This window comes from Penicillium paradoxum (genome assembly GCF_028828445.1).
Source record: "Penicillium paradoxum strain IBT 22861 chromosome Unknown utg000004l_segment0_segment0, whole genome shotgun sequence".
Lineage (NCBI taxonomy): Eukaryota > Fungi > Ascomycota > Eurotiomycetes > Eurotiales > Aspergillaceae > Penicillium > Penicillium paradoxum.
Genome location: NW_026643182.1, coordinates 2,037,780 through 2,056,000, shown reverse-complemented (window position 1 = coordinate 2,056,000; position 18,221 = coordinate 2,037,780). Strand labels below are relative to the sequence as shown.

The window sequence follows — 18,221 nt, the reverse complement described above, 5'->3', positions numbered from 1 at the left end:
ATCTATGAATACACATTTCTATTGATTTACACGCGCAAACTTAATTCGATCTCAGTGTATATTATAAATATCGCCTCTTGGTATATGCTAATCTATATTCTATCGGTCCCTTCTAGCAGGGTCTAGGGTATTACGTCGGCCGAGGCCATTTGCCAATCCTCCCCGAACCATTGCATCGCCCTTCTTACCCAGCACCACCTCAATAGCCTGTACAAGTGCATTAGGATCATATTGCATCCCCACGACGGTCTCCTTGTCGCCATCCTTCGCTACGATCTTTCTTCCATAGAGACGAAGCGTTTCAATACCCATATGCGTCAACTGCTCACGGTCCACATGTGGCGTCCCCGGGCCCTCCAAGTGGAGAATATGAGTAACATAGTTGGTGTACGGTAGAGCCCTGTAATTGCGAACAGTCCCTTGCGATGAAGCGGTCACAGGGTCCTGACTTGGGTGCTGGGAATGGCCAATCGGCCCCCGTCCCCGGCTTTCTTCCCCAGCGCTGACGATTGCCTCGACGAAATCCGAGGCGACGAACGGTGCGGACGGAGGACCGGTCTCCCGATCCAGTGATCCATTCAAGATGAGGATTTTGTGCCGCGCCGGACTGGACACGATGCTTTTTCCCACGCCTCGGAGGACTATTGCCGGGATGATTGATGTATAAAGAGATCCAATGCTGTAGATGATAGCCTGGGAATCGTTTATTGCTTCCAAAACTCGGGGGTTGGCTGGTGGTCGGATCTCCTGCCCGTAGGGGTTGATGTACCAGATTCGAGTGATTCTAGAAGTCAAGTCCTCGTTCTCGGTTTTACTGAACTTGATATTCTTGTTGCGAAGAGTGGCCAGGGAACCGGGAAGATGGTCCTCTTCGTATGTCGCCAGGTCCGATAATTCGGAATCCGTGTAATCAACATCATCTCCATCGGCGAGGAGCAGACTCGGTCTCCGGGAGCCAGGGGCGTGTTGCAGCGCTGTCGCCTCACTCGGATGAGAAATACTGTTCTGGCCGACAATCACAGTGCCATCCGCGAGTGATGCAGATATATGGTGTGAGAAATTGGAGTTGATCGCTGGGATCACGCGCACAAGATCTGAGGGTACGCCACAGATGCTTCCGAGTAGGTAGATAGCACTTTCGAAACTTCCACTGAACAGCCGGGCGGCCGTTAAGAACAGATTCCCCACGCTTGCGGCGGTGAAATCGAAGGTCGATGATGGGGGTCGTGCGCGTTTGAGAATCTCCAGGTTTAATACATTGAAGAACGAGCGTATCAGCTCTTTTTTTGCAGGGGTGATGGCTGTCCAGAGCCCCGATGTGCCGTCAACGATGGACTGCCATTCGTTGGTTGCAACACCTGCTTCGGCAGGGAGCCGATGATTGAATAATGCCTTGATTGCTGATCTCTCAGGATTTGCAGGTGAATCTGGAATCAATCGTACCAATCTACCTGGTGAAAAAGTCAGGACGTATGCGAGTTAGGGGATGGGGATCCAGATCGTCTTACTTCGAACGTCGCCGATTCCAGGACCGCCGAATATTCGAATCAGCTCCGACGAAGATCCTCCATTGTCACTGATTGGAATGATGTAGCTAAGAGAGCAGTGCTTGTCTTCACGAACGGCGTTGAATACGTCGACCAGATTGTTCGCCGCACTGCCGCCAGATATGACAACGATCCCCCTAGTGGTGGTCGCCATGATCGAAATTTATTCTTTTGCTGTTTCCAGTACTTGATTCGGAGTATCTGATGCTAAATCCCTGGTCAACTTCGAAAAAGCCAAGTGTGCGACGTGTTTCGAAAGAAGAATTTGGGACATCGGCGTTGGCCAATTTGGTAGCCCCGAACACCCGCGCAACAATGACACATTTCCATTTCGACACGTTGAACACGCACCTTCACCAGGCTTTTCTAATTATAATCGAATGATGTGCTCGGCTATCTGAGCCTGGAACTATTTATAATATGAAGAGTGTGAGATTGTCTTATTCTATTTATAGATACGCTCTCCTATCACTTATTGATCTACCAAAGACGCTTGATACACGATGCACTTGACAGCAGGCGAGTCCAGCCCAAGATTCGGAAAACAGAGCCTGTAGTAAACAGTCTACATTGTCCTAATAGAGTACCATCACTCACCAGGTCTTAACTGAAGACACAGGTAGCCGGCTAGCTGGCGAGGAATGCCACAGCAAAACAATCCTATGCATTCCCAGGGAGTCCGCTGCTAGGTCCCTTCATAATCAACAACCACACGCAGCGTCCATGAGTACTCCGCATATTTCCCTGTCCTCTGTAGATAAATCATTCCTCGACATCTCGAGAAATAGTACGGAGTACGGAGTACATGTATCAGACCGGACATTCGAGGTCACCTGCATCCCTTTGCTCATGAAGGTTCCCTCATTCACCTCGAAATGAATGCCTACCACTTTCGAGATTCCACCCTGAGAGCGAGTCACTTCCCCTGTCATCAATTAGGGGAATAGGATGGGTTCAACATTAGGGTTGTGGATATCGACTTGGAAGAGCATCTGCGGCTCATACTAATCCAAGCTGATACCCGTCCACCATGACACTGTGATAGCCTGGCCCATCAGCTATAATATCCATGAATCACCACAGCGCCCCTTAAGCGGTCCAGGGGCTGTCCAGGCGGAGGACTCGCCCACATAGGGAGTATGTCATGGGGCTTTTTGATATATCGTAGCTATTTTAGTGCGTGGAGCTGTCTCTGATATCTTGGCCCAAGTCTTGTTCAAGCGCTATGCAAGGGGCTGGCGATATGCTTAAAAGCTACGTCATTCCTGATGTTTATATTTACTCCGAATATAGAGAGCTACGGGGTACTCTGTACGGAGTACATGTACTCCGCATGGTGGGAAGATACGCAAGCAATAAATGTGTTAATTGATACTCCGTACGGAGTACAAAGTATCGCTTTCATGCAACCGTTGATTATAAGTCTTATTCCCCCATTTAGACCGCCGGATATCATCTATGTCCCCTAACTTTACATGCATGTGGTGTCCTGTCCAGACAAGACATGATCTTTATCAAATTTAACATAAGCATCGGGTTTTCTCCGAGCTTGAATTCGTGAAACAATAAACTCGCGTGGAAAAAAAGCTTCTCCACGTGCTCCAACTTTCCGTCGATTGCTTCAGTTCGCCGATATATGCGTTCATGTTTAGACCGTCACCGGGGCGGCGGACGAGCTACCGCTGTACAGAATGAACAGAACGAGAGCGCAAGGCACACCGACGAGAAGGGCCTTGGTGCGGGCGGGGTTGCTGCGGTTGAACTCGCCGACCTGGAGGCGCACATCGGTAGCAAGGCTCTGGCACTTCTCAGCACCGAGCTTGTAGTACACCAAACCAGCCAGGGCAATAGAGTAACCGAAGAACTGCTGGGGAGTGACGGGATCGCGGAAAATGAACATGGAGGCGGCGACAAGGAGGATATCCTTGAGGATACCAGCCATGGTCAGGACAACGGCAGAAGTCTTGCCAATCTGTTGCATGGATTAGCGGTGTAATTACCATTCACATCGAAGTGTAGACTTACCAGCAAGACGACGGAGGCGTTAAGAAGGAAGGCAACCAGTGCGTTGGCAATGAGGGTTCCGATACCGAGACCGTAGATATCACCCATGGTGAGACGGGGAAGCTCAGCGAAGAGAGCGACGATACCGTTGGTCACGGCGCAGGCGGGAGCGTAGTAGTACAGAGAAACCAAGGGGTCCATCTTGAACTCAGCGGAGCTGAGCAGACCCTGAACCATGACAAGACGGAGGGCCTCGAAGACGATACCAGCGATCTGGATGAGGAAACCGACCATCTCGAACTTGATCTCGCCGAACGAGGCAATGACAACACCGACAACAATGAGAGACACATTGCCGAGAGTCTTCATGTTGGTGGGAGCGATACCGAAAGCCCAGGTGGCCAAGAGGGTTGCGACGGCATTGGTGGCCTATAGTGACACAGTGTTAGATTGTAAAGTCTGGCTAAGTAGTCGAGCGGGGGTCGAATCTTGAGGGCTAAACCCCTCAATTCAAACGCACCTTGAGCATCTGAATGAAAGAAACACTCAGGTAGAGGTATGCCAGGTTACCGCAAATCAGACTCAAACTGAACATGACACCAATGGGCACAATGGCTCGTCTGTACTCCCCAAATCCATCTGTCAGCAATCGAAATTCGGGTTGGAATGCAACTATGCTCGCTCTTGCATCATCGGGGTTGCTCACGTGTAGGTGGCCGGGTTCATGGGAACCTTGTGGCGCGAATCAAGCACGGTGGTGAACCGGGCGAGAATCTGGGTCATGGCCGTGGCGAACACCATGTGCCAGGTGGTCAAAAAGAGCGCTGAGGTCTCATGTCAGTAATTGGAATCTTCGAACGCGGTACAAACTCGGTTGGCGGCTGAGGGACTCACGGAAGTCTAAAAGCAATCATAGTTAGCTCAAGTCCGATGCGACTCGAATAGGGGATCAGGGACCGGGGAGGGTACATACTGAACTTGGCACTCGCAAGAACCCATTTGTTGAACAGGATGACGCTGGAGCTCAGGGCAATCCACAAACTAGAAACTCCAGGCTCAGTCAACTTGTTCCAGCATCTTCCCAGATTCGAATTACACACGCAATGTAGAAGGCCGGGTGGAGGCCCTTATCCTGAGGGGCGGGAGAGCCACCCTCGAGCTTACGCTCATCCTGCGACGAGCGACCGTTTGCCATAATGAAAAAAGACGAAAAAACAGTATAAAAGAATGACTGTGGTGAGTAGGAAGAATGGTTGAAGGGGAAGATAAGGGGAAGAAATGGATTTATGAACGATCGGCAGTTAACACCCTAACACCCGCCCCCCCAACTGGGTACGCTACACCGGCCACTTCCAATCACAACGCTGTTTCAACGGGTGTGTTGCCCCAGTGCTTACACGTAATCCTAAATCCCAAGTCCCGCAGGGTCTCGCAGGGTTTCGGCGTGTTGATCTTGGTCGGAAATTTCCCTGGCATTTCTATCCCTGTCGATCATAGCACAGCCCGGTCTCGGTCTATTCCTTGTCTCGTGTGTCATGTCTTTGTGCCAATTAGGGTCAATTAAGGTGCGATTGCCAAGAAGACAGGGCACTGGGTTTAGCAAGACAACAGGGATTAGAACAACCAATCACATTGAAGCGTTGGACTGCACATCGTTCGCAGTATGTATATCGTCCAGACGATGTCATCTACGGAGTCGCTATACGGTCACGTGATAAGGATCAGATATGGATTTTCTTGTGAAACAGCCTCCTCCTGAACAACACCATTGATTCTGACTGAGGATCCATTATTCCGGTGATCATTTCCGCCAGCCAATACCGCCATCATGACAGACCCAACCACCTCACCTGATTCCCAAATCAACCATGCTGCTTCTCTAAAATATTGGAACAGTGTCCCAGCCACTCCGGGCAGCATGCTTGGCGAGTTCCCTTCAGTCTCGCGCATTGACCTACAGGGATCAAAAACTTTCCTTGCCAAGATCCGGCGTTTATTGCCAGGCGTCCTACCAGAGGGCAAATTCCGCCAAGGTGTCGACTGCGGCGCCGGTGTCGGCCGCGTAACAGAAGGCTTCCTGAGCCAGGTCTGTCAAGTGGTAGACGCGGTAGAGCCGGTAGCCAAGTTCACCCAGGTGATGGAAGACAGCCAATTGAAAAGAGATGGCGTCATTGGGTCTGTCTACACGCGCGGTCTTGAAGATTGGACCCCCGAAAAGAAATACGACTTGATCTGGGTCCAGTGGTGTGTGGGCCATCTCACGGACTCGCAGCTCACCGATTATACCGTGCGGTGTCGTAAGGCGCTGACTGATGACGGCCTTATGGTGGTCAAGGAGAACCTGTCTACCCATTTCGCTGGACAAGATATGTTCGACAGTGAGGATAGCAGTGTCACAAGAACAGATGCGAAGTTCCGACAGATCTTTGAGGCCGCCGGGATGCAGATTATCAAGTCAGAACTTCAAAAGGGCTTCCCGACGTCATTCAATCTCTTGCCTGTGCAATTCTATGCATTGCGACCGAAGACAACTAATTAGTGCCTCTAACATTTTGTCTTTATGATGCCCGATGTTTGATCCAGGCCTCTGAGTTTGCATCCATGAATCCTATCGCCAACTGGATGGGGGATGCAATGCATGTGCGAATCTGGAAATCTTGACTCGCTAAAATGTGTTGATTTATGCCCTCTAGCAGCTCAATTTGTATGGCTTTCCCATCCATTGACCAGTATGTACATAGAACCTCTTCATTTGATGACCGTCCTTATGAAACTAGATCGTGCAAATTGATACCAAGTTTGCGAATCTACAACTGCAAGTGGAGAAATATTGAGTCGTTCACCAGAAAATACATCTCTATTCACTTTGTCCTCCACGCAACCGTATTCACGAATCATCTTGATGACTTGTAAAGTTCCTCTCGGGTGATTGTGCGATGGCTCGGAATCCTCGCTCGTTCTAGGAGGCGATGCTATGTAGATATCGCTAGATGGTAGACCAACAAAGCTAACTGGGAATTTGTATTCATGAATATCAGCTGCAAGTCGGGCCAATTCGCTCTCAGTAGGCAGCGTCGGCCGTGTACAATGGCCGAGCATGACACGCTTGTCTGTTGACTGGGCAGTCCAGTTTCGTTGTTTGAGAGACTTTATACCATGTCAAACCAAAGCCTCTTTGCTGGAATCGAGGTTGTAATCAAGATGGAAGTCGACATGTTTGTTTAACCGCAGGGCACGGTCAATCGCCCATTCAATATTTTCCTTTGCGGCATCGACACGGGATTCAACATAAGGCGTTGTCCAGATGGCATCAATTTGTGAATATGCCCGTAAAGCATGCTCCAGAAGTTTCACGTTCTGCTCTCCGTACTCACTGGAGAATATAGGATCTTGCGCAAACCAGACTATCTGTAGATCGCAAGACTCCTTCCATTGGTCTTTTAGGGCAATGGCAGCCTCTACAAAGACCAGTTACACTGTATGATCTATCTCAACAAAGGCTCTCATTGCAGTGACGCCTGATGCAGCAGACTCGGCAAGGAGCCACTCTCCTCTTCTGAGAATATCCGAGTGACTGAATTGCTGTTTGGCTTTGGTTATGGAGGACAGTGCCTACTGGAACATGCCGGCCGAAGGTCGAAATTGGGCATATTCGGGTGTGCTATGGATAAAGACTTGATCCAGATGGATGTGTGGGTGTGTCAAGGCTGGTAGGGCCAGCGGGGATTCGGCGACATCCCTTGTAGAGGATCCATGCAGGGGTCATAGATGTGACGATACCCTGAGTCTGCGGGATATCCAACTGGATACCCCAGGCGGACGGCTTGTCTGCCAGCCGAACACCTTAGATGGAATTGATTTGGCTTGTTAGTCGTGCCGGAGGCATATTTCTGGTAAGGTGAAGTCTAGTCTGAGCTCTTTTCCGCGGAGTCCCCCGCTGGGTTTGATAACTATCACATCTAGCTAAGTTGGCAGCTTACTGATGACGTCCTAGGTCAGAAGAAGAAATTAATAACCCCGGAGTGGATTAGATTCTTCAGGAGGGCTTCCAGAGCCTTGTGTTTCACAAACATGTATTCAAATGCAAAATATTGACAGATATATACTACAGTGCAGCCAGGTCTGTTCCCTACTAAGCTCGAAGCGATACCCGAACCTTCTGGCGGATCGTTTTCAACATGCTGAGGATTGTATCCGCAGTTTCGCTGTGGTGCGCCCATGGCTCAATACATTGGATCGCTTCCTTCACCAGGTCGTCGAAGTCCGGAACAAGTGCCTCTAATGACGGCGTGGTTCTGGCAATCGAGAGAGTGAAAATGGCAGCCAGCATGCTAGATATGTGTGAAACCAGTAAGTAAACAAACATCTTGCAGAATATGATACCGCACTTGAAACAAAAAAAAGAGACTTACGATTGCATTCTGAGCCAGGTTGCGTACGTTCTCCTCCTCAATAGACGGGCTGCCGCCCAAATTAACTGGCGACAGCTCTCGACGCACTTTTTGCAATTGGCGAAAACAAACTCTGGCAATACAGTGCCACTCTGGGTATAGGCGGCGAAGAAAAGACTCGGGCGGCAAATGATGTATTTGGTGGCATAGTACCGGGCGAGAATATGAGTTTGGAACGGGTGGTCGGCGGATAAGGCATTGCCTAGGGGTGGCATCACATATCCTGGTATGTTATCAAGCCAATTCTCCACTTGACGATCCAGTTCCTCACTGATTGTCTTCAGGGAGGCAATCGAATGCTTTGGAGGAGTCGCATTGGACGTCTCACTTGTGGACTGAGGTGAAGACTCGGGCTGGAAATTTTCCTGGTGAGGTTTTGCGTAAAGAGTACTGTGCACACGGTTGAGAATCTTGCGGATTGAGCACATCGCAAGAAACAGCGTATGAGCGTGTCGACTATCTTCTGAAATCCCAGGAAAGGGCAACTTCTCGACTAGAGTTTCAATGCTACTGGGAGGGAAATGAAACTCCGCTAGGTCATCACTTGAGTAAAAGTGATTATTAGCTGGCCAGGAGACAATCGCAGAGGAAATACCAACCATTCAAGTATAAAACAGCCCCAGGCAGTCCGGTATACAATGGCTCGCTCTTCGTATGTGCTCCCATCATGCAGCCTGGACACAACCTCATCAATATCGCAGCAGAATCATGCCCGAGAGAGAAAACTCACTCGTTAATCGCAAGATAGACACTGCAAGATGCATCACGAATCATTTCCCATGCTTGGATCGGACGCCCTATGAAACGCAGATACAAAGAGGCGTAAAGCAATGCCAAAGGCAGCAAATGATCCGCGCCCAATGACCTTATCAATGGGTTGGTCAAGTGGTGATATGCGGGAGCAAAATACTCCATGCCATTCAGGTCTCTCTCCGCTTCGATATCGAAAATCCTTTGGGGGTTGGAGGAGACTTTTCCGAGGGCAAGGATGACAAGATATAGTGGGGTTTGAATGTTGTTGACTTTGTTGTATGCTGAAAAGGTTTCGAAGAGCCTATTCAATAGCTGTGGGTCAATTGCCGGAAAGAATGGATGGACGTGGGTCAGAAATTCATTGATCAGAGGCTTGGTGACGTGGGGATGCAATCGAGAGGTGTCAATTTGGTCCACCGATTGCGGTACACCTGCGAGCTGGATACTATTGAATGGGCGCTTCTTCTCTATCTGCTTGAAGAAATCCTGAGGGTAGTCGCCAACCAGATTCTTGACTAGATCCAATGAAAATAAGCTTCCTGCCGGAGTGTGATGGCCTGGAGGGATGGTGAATGTATATTCTTGATTGTAGAGGTTATCCTGGGCGAAAAGACCGAACGAAGATTTATCGTATAGATGCTCCGGTGATGGGTCCCAGTCGTATCGTGGCTGTGAAGAAAACATCGAGGCATTTGAACGATGGCTGAATTGGTCCGAATGGGAAGATGGGGAGCCTATCCGGTTGGATAGCTCTGTGATTGCATCCTTTTGTTGCTCGATCAAGGTCTCCAGATGGCTCAAGCGAACCAGGATCTCGGCCGGGATATCCTGTACCCTGTGGATCGTCACTATCGAGGAACCCTTTGAGATATAGCGATATAGCGTTTCTACCTGTCACTTTCTTGATAGACACACTGCGCCCCCGCATCAGTGCAGAGTCCACATGTAGGCTTTTGTCCATCGCATTTCCGTTTGCTAGGCCCGTTTAGTGATGATTCAACACAATAAGGGAAGCCCTACCGATGACGACAGAAATTACATGCGATTGAAGCACGCTTCCGGGGATATTCGATGGCAGGACGAGACTCGAATGCCTTCATATTTGCTTTGTGAGCAATCCGAGTCAAGGAACTTTCAGTGCGGGGTTGTCAGCAAACGCCCGAGCCCATTAGCCCCTTAATAATCACACAGCCATGGGGGCTTGGGGTTCCAAGAACAAGACCAAAAAAACCAAATAGATCAAAAAAGAGGTGTTCCAATTCAAGCAACTAAATTCTAGTAGGATTTCACCCCCGCCAGTTGCAGCAATCGGTCGGTACGCTGTGGCTCTTCCAACGGCGCGGCCCGGTTGCGGGGATCGACGGAGCCGTCGGGCAGACGCACCAGTTCGTCTCGTATAACGATGTTCTCGTGTGGCCAATGAGTCGTCGCCCGGTGAGATTCAAAAGCTTCTTTCTTCCGTGCCAAAGTTTCTTCGCTGGCTAGCGCAACGGGGGCGTATGATGCATAAATCACGGTGCGGATCGTGTTGCTGTTGACGGTTGGCTCCCCACCCCAGTGCACTGTGCGAGAATCCCAGACAATGAGATCTCCAGGCTCCGCGAGCACTTTGGTAGGCTTCAGACCACGATTCTCGAACCACTGGATTTCGTCGTCACTGAAATTGCGAATGTCCTTCTGTTCCCAGGTAGATGGGTCAGTCTCCGTGTCGAAGAACTCCTCGGTCATCGTGTTGGATCTGGGAAACAACATGAGGGATCCATCTTCGGGACCCGCATGGCTGAGATTGATGATGCCCTGGATGCAGTGGATCCCGCGACGCATCGGCGACTGGTCCACGTGGGGCCATGGCTCTCGCGCGGGTTTGTCCTTTCGGTTGGGGAGAGTAATATTCAGCGCATCGAACGAGACGAGCAGTTCATCGGTGCCCCAGATCTTAGCAAATGCCTCCAGTATCCCAGGCTCCATGCGAGCGTCCCACATGAACTTCTCGTGGGTGACGGAATACCCGATGAAAGTATTGATTTTGCTGTGAACGGGTAAGTTGTTATTCGTCCACGTAGAGGGATCGTCGAGATTGAGGGCTGTATCAAACGAGGTGAGCCAGTCTAGGGCCTTGCGCTGATACTGCTGGGCCCTTTCGGGATCAATAGCATGTTTGATCACCGCATAGCCTTGAGCTTGGAGATCATCTCTCCAATCTCCATAGGGCCCACTTAGGCTATTATCGTGGATTAGCAAGTATCTCACGTATCTAGGCACGCGGGAAGCTTACCGGAGAGAGGCATGGTTCAGACGGGGAACAGTGCTAGTGACGGTTGTGGCAGTCATGTTGTGTGTCCAATCCGACAGTATCGAATGCGGGATCTCAGGATAGATCAAGGCTTCTATTCTGGATTGATGTCGAACAAAATGATGGGAGGATTGCAGCGGTTAAGTACCCGATGAGCTGTGTAGTCCCAGGCCGTAATGCAATATGATTCATCAGCTTGCAGCTCGCGATTTAGATTGAAACCACCTTAGGGCTTGTGATGATTCGCATAAACCAACCCGACCAACTACGAACTAAGCAAAACATGAAGCCAGCGGATAGGCGGACGATCACCCGCATGATGTGGGGCGGCTGGACGGTCCGTCGACCCTTGTCAGCTCAGTTAGTGAGAATGTTGGATGAATAACAACGAATCAAAGAGAAAAGGGAAAAAGCTAAGAGAAGGTGATATAGTGAAACGCCTGAGAAATGAGGCAACTTGCTTCCGCTGCAAATAGATTGCTACGTGGTCTGTGAGCAGGATCATCATAGATCGGGCTTGCGGCCCCATCAAGAGCTCAAATCAACCTCCGAGGTCGATCCAAGCGCTCGAGCCAACACACTTCATCTTCTGTGGCCCCAGTGCCCCCACGTCGACATCATCAAAGGACTCCTGCCTCTTTCGGGAGGCCGAGAAGCCACCCGCAGAAGTCGACTAAAACAGGCCTCGCGCATGGATCTCCGATCCTCTATTGGTCCTCTATTGGGGAATCAACAGAAGCGAGGTTCTTTGATGCCCCATATGAGCTCTAGTCGCCAAGCCCCGCTCGATATCAATACCTGGCTACCCCATACGGAGTACTGGGTCCGGGAGTACGGTTCCTTCCAATCACTCGTTCGCCACCAAGGAAGTGGACGCGTCTCCCCAGTCATGAAATAATCCACTATTTACGCTAGATGCGAAATGGCAAGCTATCGGCTGCTCCCGACGTCAGCATCGTCCCTTCTAATCTCGGGACACTATTGAGGCGTCACTATGCTATTACCCCGGGGTGTCGATTGTATCAACACACCAATAAGACAGCTTCATGGTGCCTAAATTCGCATGTTCGAGCGACTCGAAACCCCTGCACATCATTATCATAACTCTGAAGACCATTGCATATATGTTTCAACTACATATATCCAGTCAAATGGAAGATAGCGAGGGTGAAAGGAAGAGGGTGTTATATGAGACCTGCAAAGCCAAAGAGTTCATATCTCTCTCTTTGTTTTGAATCGGTCTCCTTCTTCTTCTTTTTCCTCCTTTAGGCGATAAATTCACCATTTCTTCACGCGGTGAGCTTGTCCGAATTCGATATTAACTCGAGGTCAGAGCTTGATCCCACATCCCATTCGGACGCTGATGGATACATGAGCTATCGTGTTACTGTCCATATTTGACAATTCTTAAAAGAATAGATACCCTACTAGCAACTTTACAAGAGCTAGAATTTGACTTGCCCGATTCACTTTTTCCGAAAGCAATTCAATATTCGAAGAAACGACATCCCAATCTTTGCCGCATCCTTGACAGCCTTAAGTACACAGATTTTAACGAATGCTCTAAGGCTGCTGGCCGTCTATCCAGCAGCCTGGTTCAGGACAGTGATGGATCTGATGGAGATTTGGATAACTATGACTTGGATAGTACGGGTTCTGGGAATGGCTCATTGGAGCGACATGAGGTAGCCTATATAAGTCCGTGAGTGATAATGTCGGCACTCTGTTCAAGATGTAGATAAAAGTGAAATCAGCATGACATCCAGAAACAATATTGAAGTCTCCAGAGTAGAAGCTAATTTACTGCGAAAGGTGTGTTATTGACAAGAAGGACTTTCTCCTAATTAGGAATCAATCCCATTCAAATCAATACATCTGTAGGTGTGCCTGGGTCATTCAGAGGTTATCTGCCTCGAGACATTGTTTACTTTTCACCACTTTCTTCCCACGTAGCCATCTTCTCTTCCCTTCCGCATCTCTCACAACTCTCACTCTTTGGGACCTTTTCGATCTTGTCCATCCCCATCACCATTTACTTGACCGAAACAAAGTCACTTTTCTATGGAAATGGATTCCACAATCCAATATGAAACCTCTACCCAGCGAGCTCTGGCGATCCCTGAGATACTCCGCATGATTTTTGACCAGAAAACCGGCTATGAAGGGAACGCCACTTCGCGCCATTCCAACCTGCTAAAATATGCCCTTGTAAACAGCCTCTGGTTCAGTGAGGCCATTCCTGTGCTCTGGGCGCGTCCTCAGGCTCCACTAGATGCGGTAATGGAAAAGATCTCACCGGAACGCCGTCAATTCTACGCGAACTACGTGATGTGGACGCGAGTCCTGCAGTTTTCCAGCCCTCCTGGAAAGGAGAAGAACTCCTTTTCGGAGAAAGGTCCCCTCCACGGCCTTTTGTTCCCCAAGTTGGTCAGGACTTTTGCGAGTATCTACACCACGAGTGATTCGTTTTGTGTTCTTTCGCAAGGGGAAGTTTCCTGGGCTCGTACCATGTACTTTGAGAGACGTGAGGCCGTGAATGAGGACGAGAGGAACATGGATTCTGTGTTTGGAGTTATTTCTGTCAGTCATCTTTGGGCCTTGCCATACTCGCATAACCACATTTACTGACTAGGACTTTTATGATTAGAACCTGATGCCCGGTCTTCGACACATGGCTCTTGCATACGATAAGCATGTGTCTCATCTTGAAGGAATGATTGAGTGTTATGAGGACAAGCCAGCCTCGGCTTCCAAGGATCTCCATTGGTTTGTTCGAGAAGAGCCACCCCAGGAAAAGGAACCCAAAACCGAGGTTGAAAGCAGCCTTCAAGGTAACGCAGATCGACACAACTGAGTTTTATTAGCCCATTGTTCCCCCACTATCAACTTACGATATCTGGACTGGACTGAACTTGGGCTAATCCAGCTTCAATCTAGAGAGCTTTTCTGGAGTCAGCTTGTCGTAGAGAAATCTGACTGGGGTTTATGACGAGTTTAGTATGGTGGATGGGCATCCAGCTTAAGTGCCTCCAGGGTCACCGCCAAAGGCTGCAGAGCTGGAGTAAAGCACAATGACGCGTTGACGATTTATGATAAGACAGCAATTTCCCTTCTGCTTTTTCCCGGAATACCAGAATGACGTTCGTACAAATAACTGCGCGGTGCAGGCTTTTTAGATGAAAAAGGATGCAATTAATTCCCAAATCAACACATTCATGTAGAAAAGATATGAGTAAGAACTGGGTTTGAAGGAAAAGTCTTCCCAGGCTCACGTTGAACGTTTGCCTCTAACCCAAGTGAAATGTTGGTGAGAGAGGACAGGACCATTCATATTATACTATCTATATTGTGCTTCAAAGCTAAAAGGCGTTGCAGTCTCCTAACGCGATCACTATGAAAACTATTGTTTGACTTGATAGATGAACAGACTGGTGTATTCTGTTGCTCTCACTTGACACGTACATCTCCTCTGATTTGCTCTCTTGGCGTCTCGAAATGGTCTTGTTCTAAGCACTGGATGGGCCTGGCCGTGACCGTGCGTTCATTAACCGTGGTGCTATGAGGACATCCTATATAGAGAGCCAGGACGGATACCTTAATCGGACGTGATAGAATGAGGCAATTCAACATAAAGAAATTGGGTAGACACTGTGGATATGACGGACACACTACCCTTGCCACACTTCTTGAACAAAGATCTCAGCGAAGGTAGCACATGTTGAAGATACAGAGGTATGATACAGCATGTAGGGTTCAACAATGGGTTCAAATGATACTAGGAATAGGATCTCTCATGGAAGTATTGAATTGTCTAAAGATCTAGATAATATCTGCCTTTTCCTGCTATTTATGCCCCTTTGTGTGCCGAGGATCGGAGTCCTCAATTTGGCCCCCAAAGGTGAGCTTTTCGGCAGAAAAGACAAAAAAGGCGTAGCGTTGATAATCCTGCGGATGAGAGAATCCTGCCTTAGGCATGGTTCTCAACACGCCCCCTTAACGTGCAGCCGTTGCATATCGTAAGATCATGTTGTTAGGGACTGAGATGAATAAGGTTTCTTAGTCAAAAGGTGTAGCTTTTAGACTGTAGGAAGGTGCAAAACTAGCAGTTTTGCACTATAAAAGACGCAGTTTTATACTACGAAAGATATAGGGGTTTATTCTGCCGAAAGTCTATATATTTTGGGGTTAAGGTTTAAACCTACGATAAACTCTATAAATTTAGGAGCCCCGAGGGGCTTTATCAGTCTATCTATAATGTTTTTAGTCCCTTTTATATATATAAGCTTGATTTTTCCCCTTTTAACTTACTCGCGGATCTAGTACTAGTATACGTCGATATATTTTAAACGTCCTAAAATAGTAGGGTTCTTCGTTATCGTGATTGTAGACTAGCTATCGCTATATAAAGGGATAGGAGGGAGGTCTATACTTCCTTAGTAAAAATTAAGATCTTTTAGTAGTTTTCGTAGCTAAATTACCTCTCCGCTAGTAATTAAGAGGGCTATATATTTAGCTTCGGCGCTTAATTTTACTATACTAGTCTACTTTTAAGATTTCTATAATATTAGACCCCCTACGAGGAAGAAGATATATCTAGTCCTACTTTTACTTTCTAGGGCTAATCCGTATAAGGCGTCGATATACCCCTAGAGGTCCTAATTAGGTCTAGATTAGTATATAATTACGTAATAGCTAGTACGTCCTATATAAGTAATTACTCTTTATACTAGATCCTCGTATTTAGTGTTTAGGTTTATAGTAAACTACGAAAGTATACTTATTACGAGTAAGAGGTCTAGATACGTAACTATACTAGTATAGTTAATCGAGCCTATATTAGATTAGTACTATTTTACTACCTTACTTATAGCGGTAAGGGTCTCTTCCTTTATTAGGATAATAGATAAAGGGATTATAGGTCTTAAAGTTACGGTTTTTAAAAACCTTTCGATATATATTTTTTACGAAATTATTATTTTCCCGTCTCTTTATTATATACTATTTTTATTAAAAGATAGTAGGATAGCTTACCGAGGTCCGACGTAGACTATTTTATTAAAATAAGTTCCTTTATAGTTTTAACGAGATCCGCTATAGAAGCTATAATTAAAAGGTCGTTAACGTATATAAAAATATAGATAATTATACCGGCGCCCCTTTAATTATACTACGTATAAAGATATAGGTTAGAAGTAGATTATATAAAGCCTTTCGTTAATAAGTAGTCCTCTAATATATTAAACTAATTTACTACTAACTATTTTAGACTATAAAGACTCTTTTTTAGAAGGTAGACTTTACCTTAGATCTCTAAAAAATCGGTATTATCTTCGAAACCTTCGGGGTAGTATATTAAGAGTCTCTCCTTTAACGTAGCGTTAAGATATATAACGTTTACGTTAATATAGGCTATAAAAAGCTTCTTTTACGTAATTATAGCGAGAAGGATCCGTAGCGTAACGTAGCTACCTATACTAATAAAAGTCTCGGTATAATCTAGATCTTCCCGTTATTAGAAACCTCTCGCTACCTAGCGAGCCTTAAATTTTAAGGGGTTTCTATCCGTATCGAGCTTTAGTTTATATACCTACTTATTAGTAAGGATATATATATTCTTAGCGGGTACGGGGGTAGGGATTATCTCCTAAGCTTTAATTAAACTAAGTTATTTAAACTCGATTTTTATAGCGCGATACTACTAAGGCTAAAAGGGTAAGTTATATACTTATCGGACTAATTTAGGGTCTTCTATCTATTTAGGGTCTATATTTTTTAGGGTTATTAGTAGGGGTAAGGTTAGGAGATCCTTAGATAATAGGGTTAGTCTAGCTTACGTATATAGGATAGTAGTATATTATACTAGATCCTATATACGTTTTTTATCTACCCGAGGTATAGTAGTATAGAAAACCTTATTTTAGATCTTATAATTAAGGTTAGCGAGTTCTTCGGTAGATAGTCTTAGTAGGTCTACTAATAAGACCGATTCGTTACTAGAACTCTCGTTAATAAGTCTAAGATCTCCCTTAGAGTCTAAAAAAGGGGTGCTTTCTTCGGCGGAAGAAGTTATAAGAGTCTTTTTAGCGGAAGAAATTATAAGGTTTATATTATTTATAGGGTTTTTAGGGTCTATAAGGTTCTTAGGGCCTATAAGATCCCTAGAGTCTAGGAATAGGAACCTAGACTATTTTACTAACTATAGGGTTTCTAGTAGGACTAGGAGATTAGGATTATTATATAGGGTCTAGTTATCTCCTTTATCGAAAATAACGTCTCTCTAAATTATAATCTCTCCCCTATTTCTATTTACGTTTAGACGCTAGATACGGTATTATATACTATAGTAGCTACTATACCTAATAAGTCTATCTATCTAGGCGCGGGGCTATAAATATCTACTTATTAATATACTAACTATAGCCCTAATCTCTTCGGGGCTTCTTATAACGTAAGCCTTACTACTAGGTATCCGTAGGAATAAGATATTAGGTTTTCTACCGAATTGTATTTTATATAGTATCTAGTTTAGAAGACTATCTCTTTTTCTACTAAAATAGATAGTAAGATTATAGGTTATTATTACTATTTTTATTAGTTCGGGCTATAGTATATCTAGGAGTCTAATATCGTCGAGAATAGCTCTAGTGCGTTCTTATACTATTCGTATTATTCTTTCGACTTTACTATTTTACTTATATATATATAGTGCTAAGAAATATAGACGGGTATTAGTATCCTTAGCCTATTTTTATAGGCGGAAGTTATTAAACTCTCCTTTATAATCTAATTAGAAGGCTCTAATCTCTAGTCTACTAAGCGGTAGTATTTTACTTCCTAATACTAGTAGCGGGGGGAGATCGGGGGTTATAAATATCTTAATTATTATCTCCCTTTCGGTAGAATATAGTTTTACTATTTTAATTATAAGGTCTAAGACGAAGTCTTTATAGGAGGTAAACTATATTTCTCCCTATCCGTCGAAGTTATCGATACTAATTATCTAGTATCGGTAGCTATCTCTCTAACCTCTAGGTATTTTACCCCCGCCCCCTAGATCGAGGTATACGAGATCTCCTATTTTACTAGATCTATATAAAACTAAGGTTCTATAGGATATAAGCTAGGCCTTTCTAATTTAGTAATAGCTATAGGGTCTTTTAGGGGTAGGTAGGC

The 18,221-nt window shown here is 46.3% G+C and overlaps 6 protein-coding genes across 6 annotated transcripts; 2 read left to right on the top strand and 4 right to left on the bottom strand.

Moving 5' to 3' along the window:
* Nucleotides 1-99: 99 nt before the first annotated feature.
* N7457_004502 (LPPG:FO 2-phospho-L-lactate transferase CofD/UPF0052) lies at nucleotides 100-1,701 on the bottom strand (the record flags this gene model as incomplete). Its single annotated transcript, XM_057175547.1, has 2 exons — nucleotides 100-1,451; nucleotides 1,509-1,701. The coding sequence occupies 2 exons, from the start codon at nucleotides 1,699-1,701 to the stop codon at nucleotides 100-102; spliced, it is 1,545 nt and encodes a 514-aa protein (XP_057032594.1).
* Nucleotides 1,702-3,195: 1,494 nt separating this feature from the next.
* On the bottom strand, nucleotides 3,196-4,746 carry N7457_004501 (uncharacterized protein; the record flags this gene model as incomplete). Its single annotated transcript, XM_057175546.1, has 7 exons — nucleotides 3,196-3,519; nucleotides 3,573-3,980; nucleotides 4,072-4,171; nucleotides 4,258-4,375; nucleotides 4,446-4,451; nucleotides 4,525-4,592; nucleotides 4,652-4,746. The coding sequence occupies 7 exons, from the start codon at nucleotides 4,744-4,746 to the stop codon at nucleotides 3,196-3,198; spliced, it is 1,119 nt and encodes a 372-aa protein (XP_057032593.1).
* A 633-nt stretch (nucleotides 4,747-5,379) lies between these two features.
* Nucleotides 5,380-6,090, top strand: N7457_004500 (N-terminal protein methyltransferase; the record flags this gene model as incomplete). Its single annotated transcript, XM_057175545.1, has 1 exon — nucleotides 5,380-6,090. The coding sequence occupies one exon, from the start codon at nucleotides 5,380-5,382 to the stop codon at nucleotides 6,088-6,090; it is 711 nt and encodes a 236-aa protein (XP_057032592.1).
* Nucleotides 6,091-6,358: 268 nt separating this feature from the next.
* Nucleotides 6,359-7,201, bottom strand: N7457_004499 (putative zinc metallopeptidase; the record flags this gene model as incomplete). Its single annotated transcript, XM_057175544.1, is given in 5 exon segments — nucleotides 6,359-6,364; nucleotides 6,417-6,698; nucleotides 6,717-7,007; nucleotides 7,029-7,141; nucleotides 7,168-7,201. The coding sequence occupies 5 exon segments, from the start codon at nucleotides 7,199-7,201 to the stop codon at nucleotides 6,359-6,361; spliced, it is 726 nt and encodes a 241-aa protein (XP_057032591.1).
* Nucleotides 7,202-7,252: 51 nt separating this feature from the next.
* N7457_004498 (Phytanoyl-CoA dioxygenase) lies at nucleotides 7,253-11,086 on the bottom strand (the record flags this gene model as incomplete). The annotated part of the gene is made up of 9 exons (XM_057175543.1): nucleotides 7,253-7,441; nucleotides 7,702-7,882; nucleotides 7,964-8,545; nucleotides 8,602-8,676; nucleotides 8,733-9,590; nucleotides 9,671-9,730; nucleotides 9,776-9,849; nucleotides 10,046-10,976; nucleotides 11,031-11,086. The coding sequence occupies 9 exons, from the start codon at nucleotides 11,084-11,086 to the stop codon at nucleotides 7,253-7,255; spliced, it is 3,006 nt and encodes a 1,001-aa protein (XP_057032590.1).
* A 2,029-nt stretch (nucleotides 11,087-13,115) lies between these two features.
* Nucleotides 13,116-13,902, top strand: N7457_004497 (uncharacterized protein; the record flags this gene model as incomplete). Its single annotated transcript, XM_057175542.1, has 2 exons — nucleotides 13,116-13,628; nucleotides 13,696-13,902. The coding sequence occupies 2 exons, from the start codon at nucleotides 13,116-13,118 to the stop codon at nucleotides 13,900-13,902; spliced, it is 720 nt and encodes a 239-aa protein (XP_057032589.1).
* Nucleotides 13,903-18,221: the final 4,319 nt, after the last annotated feature.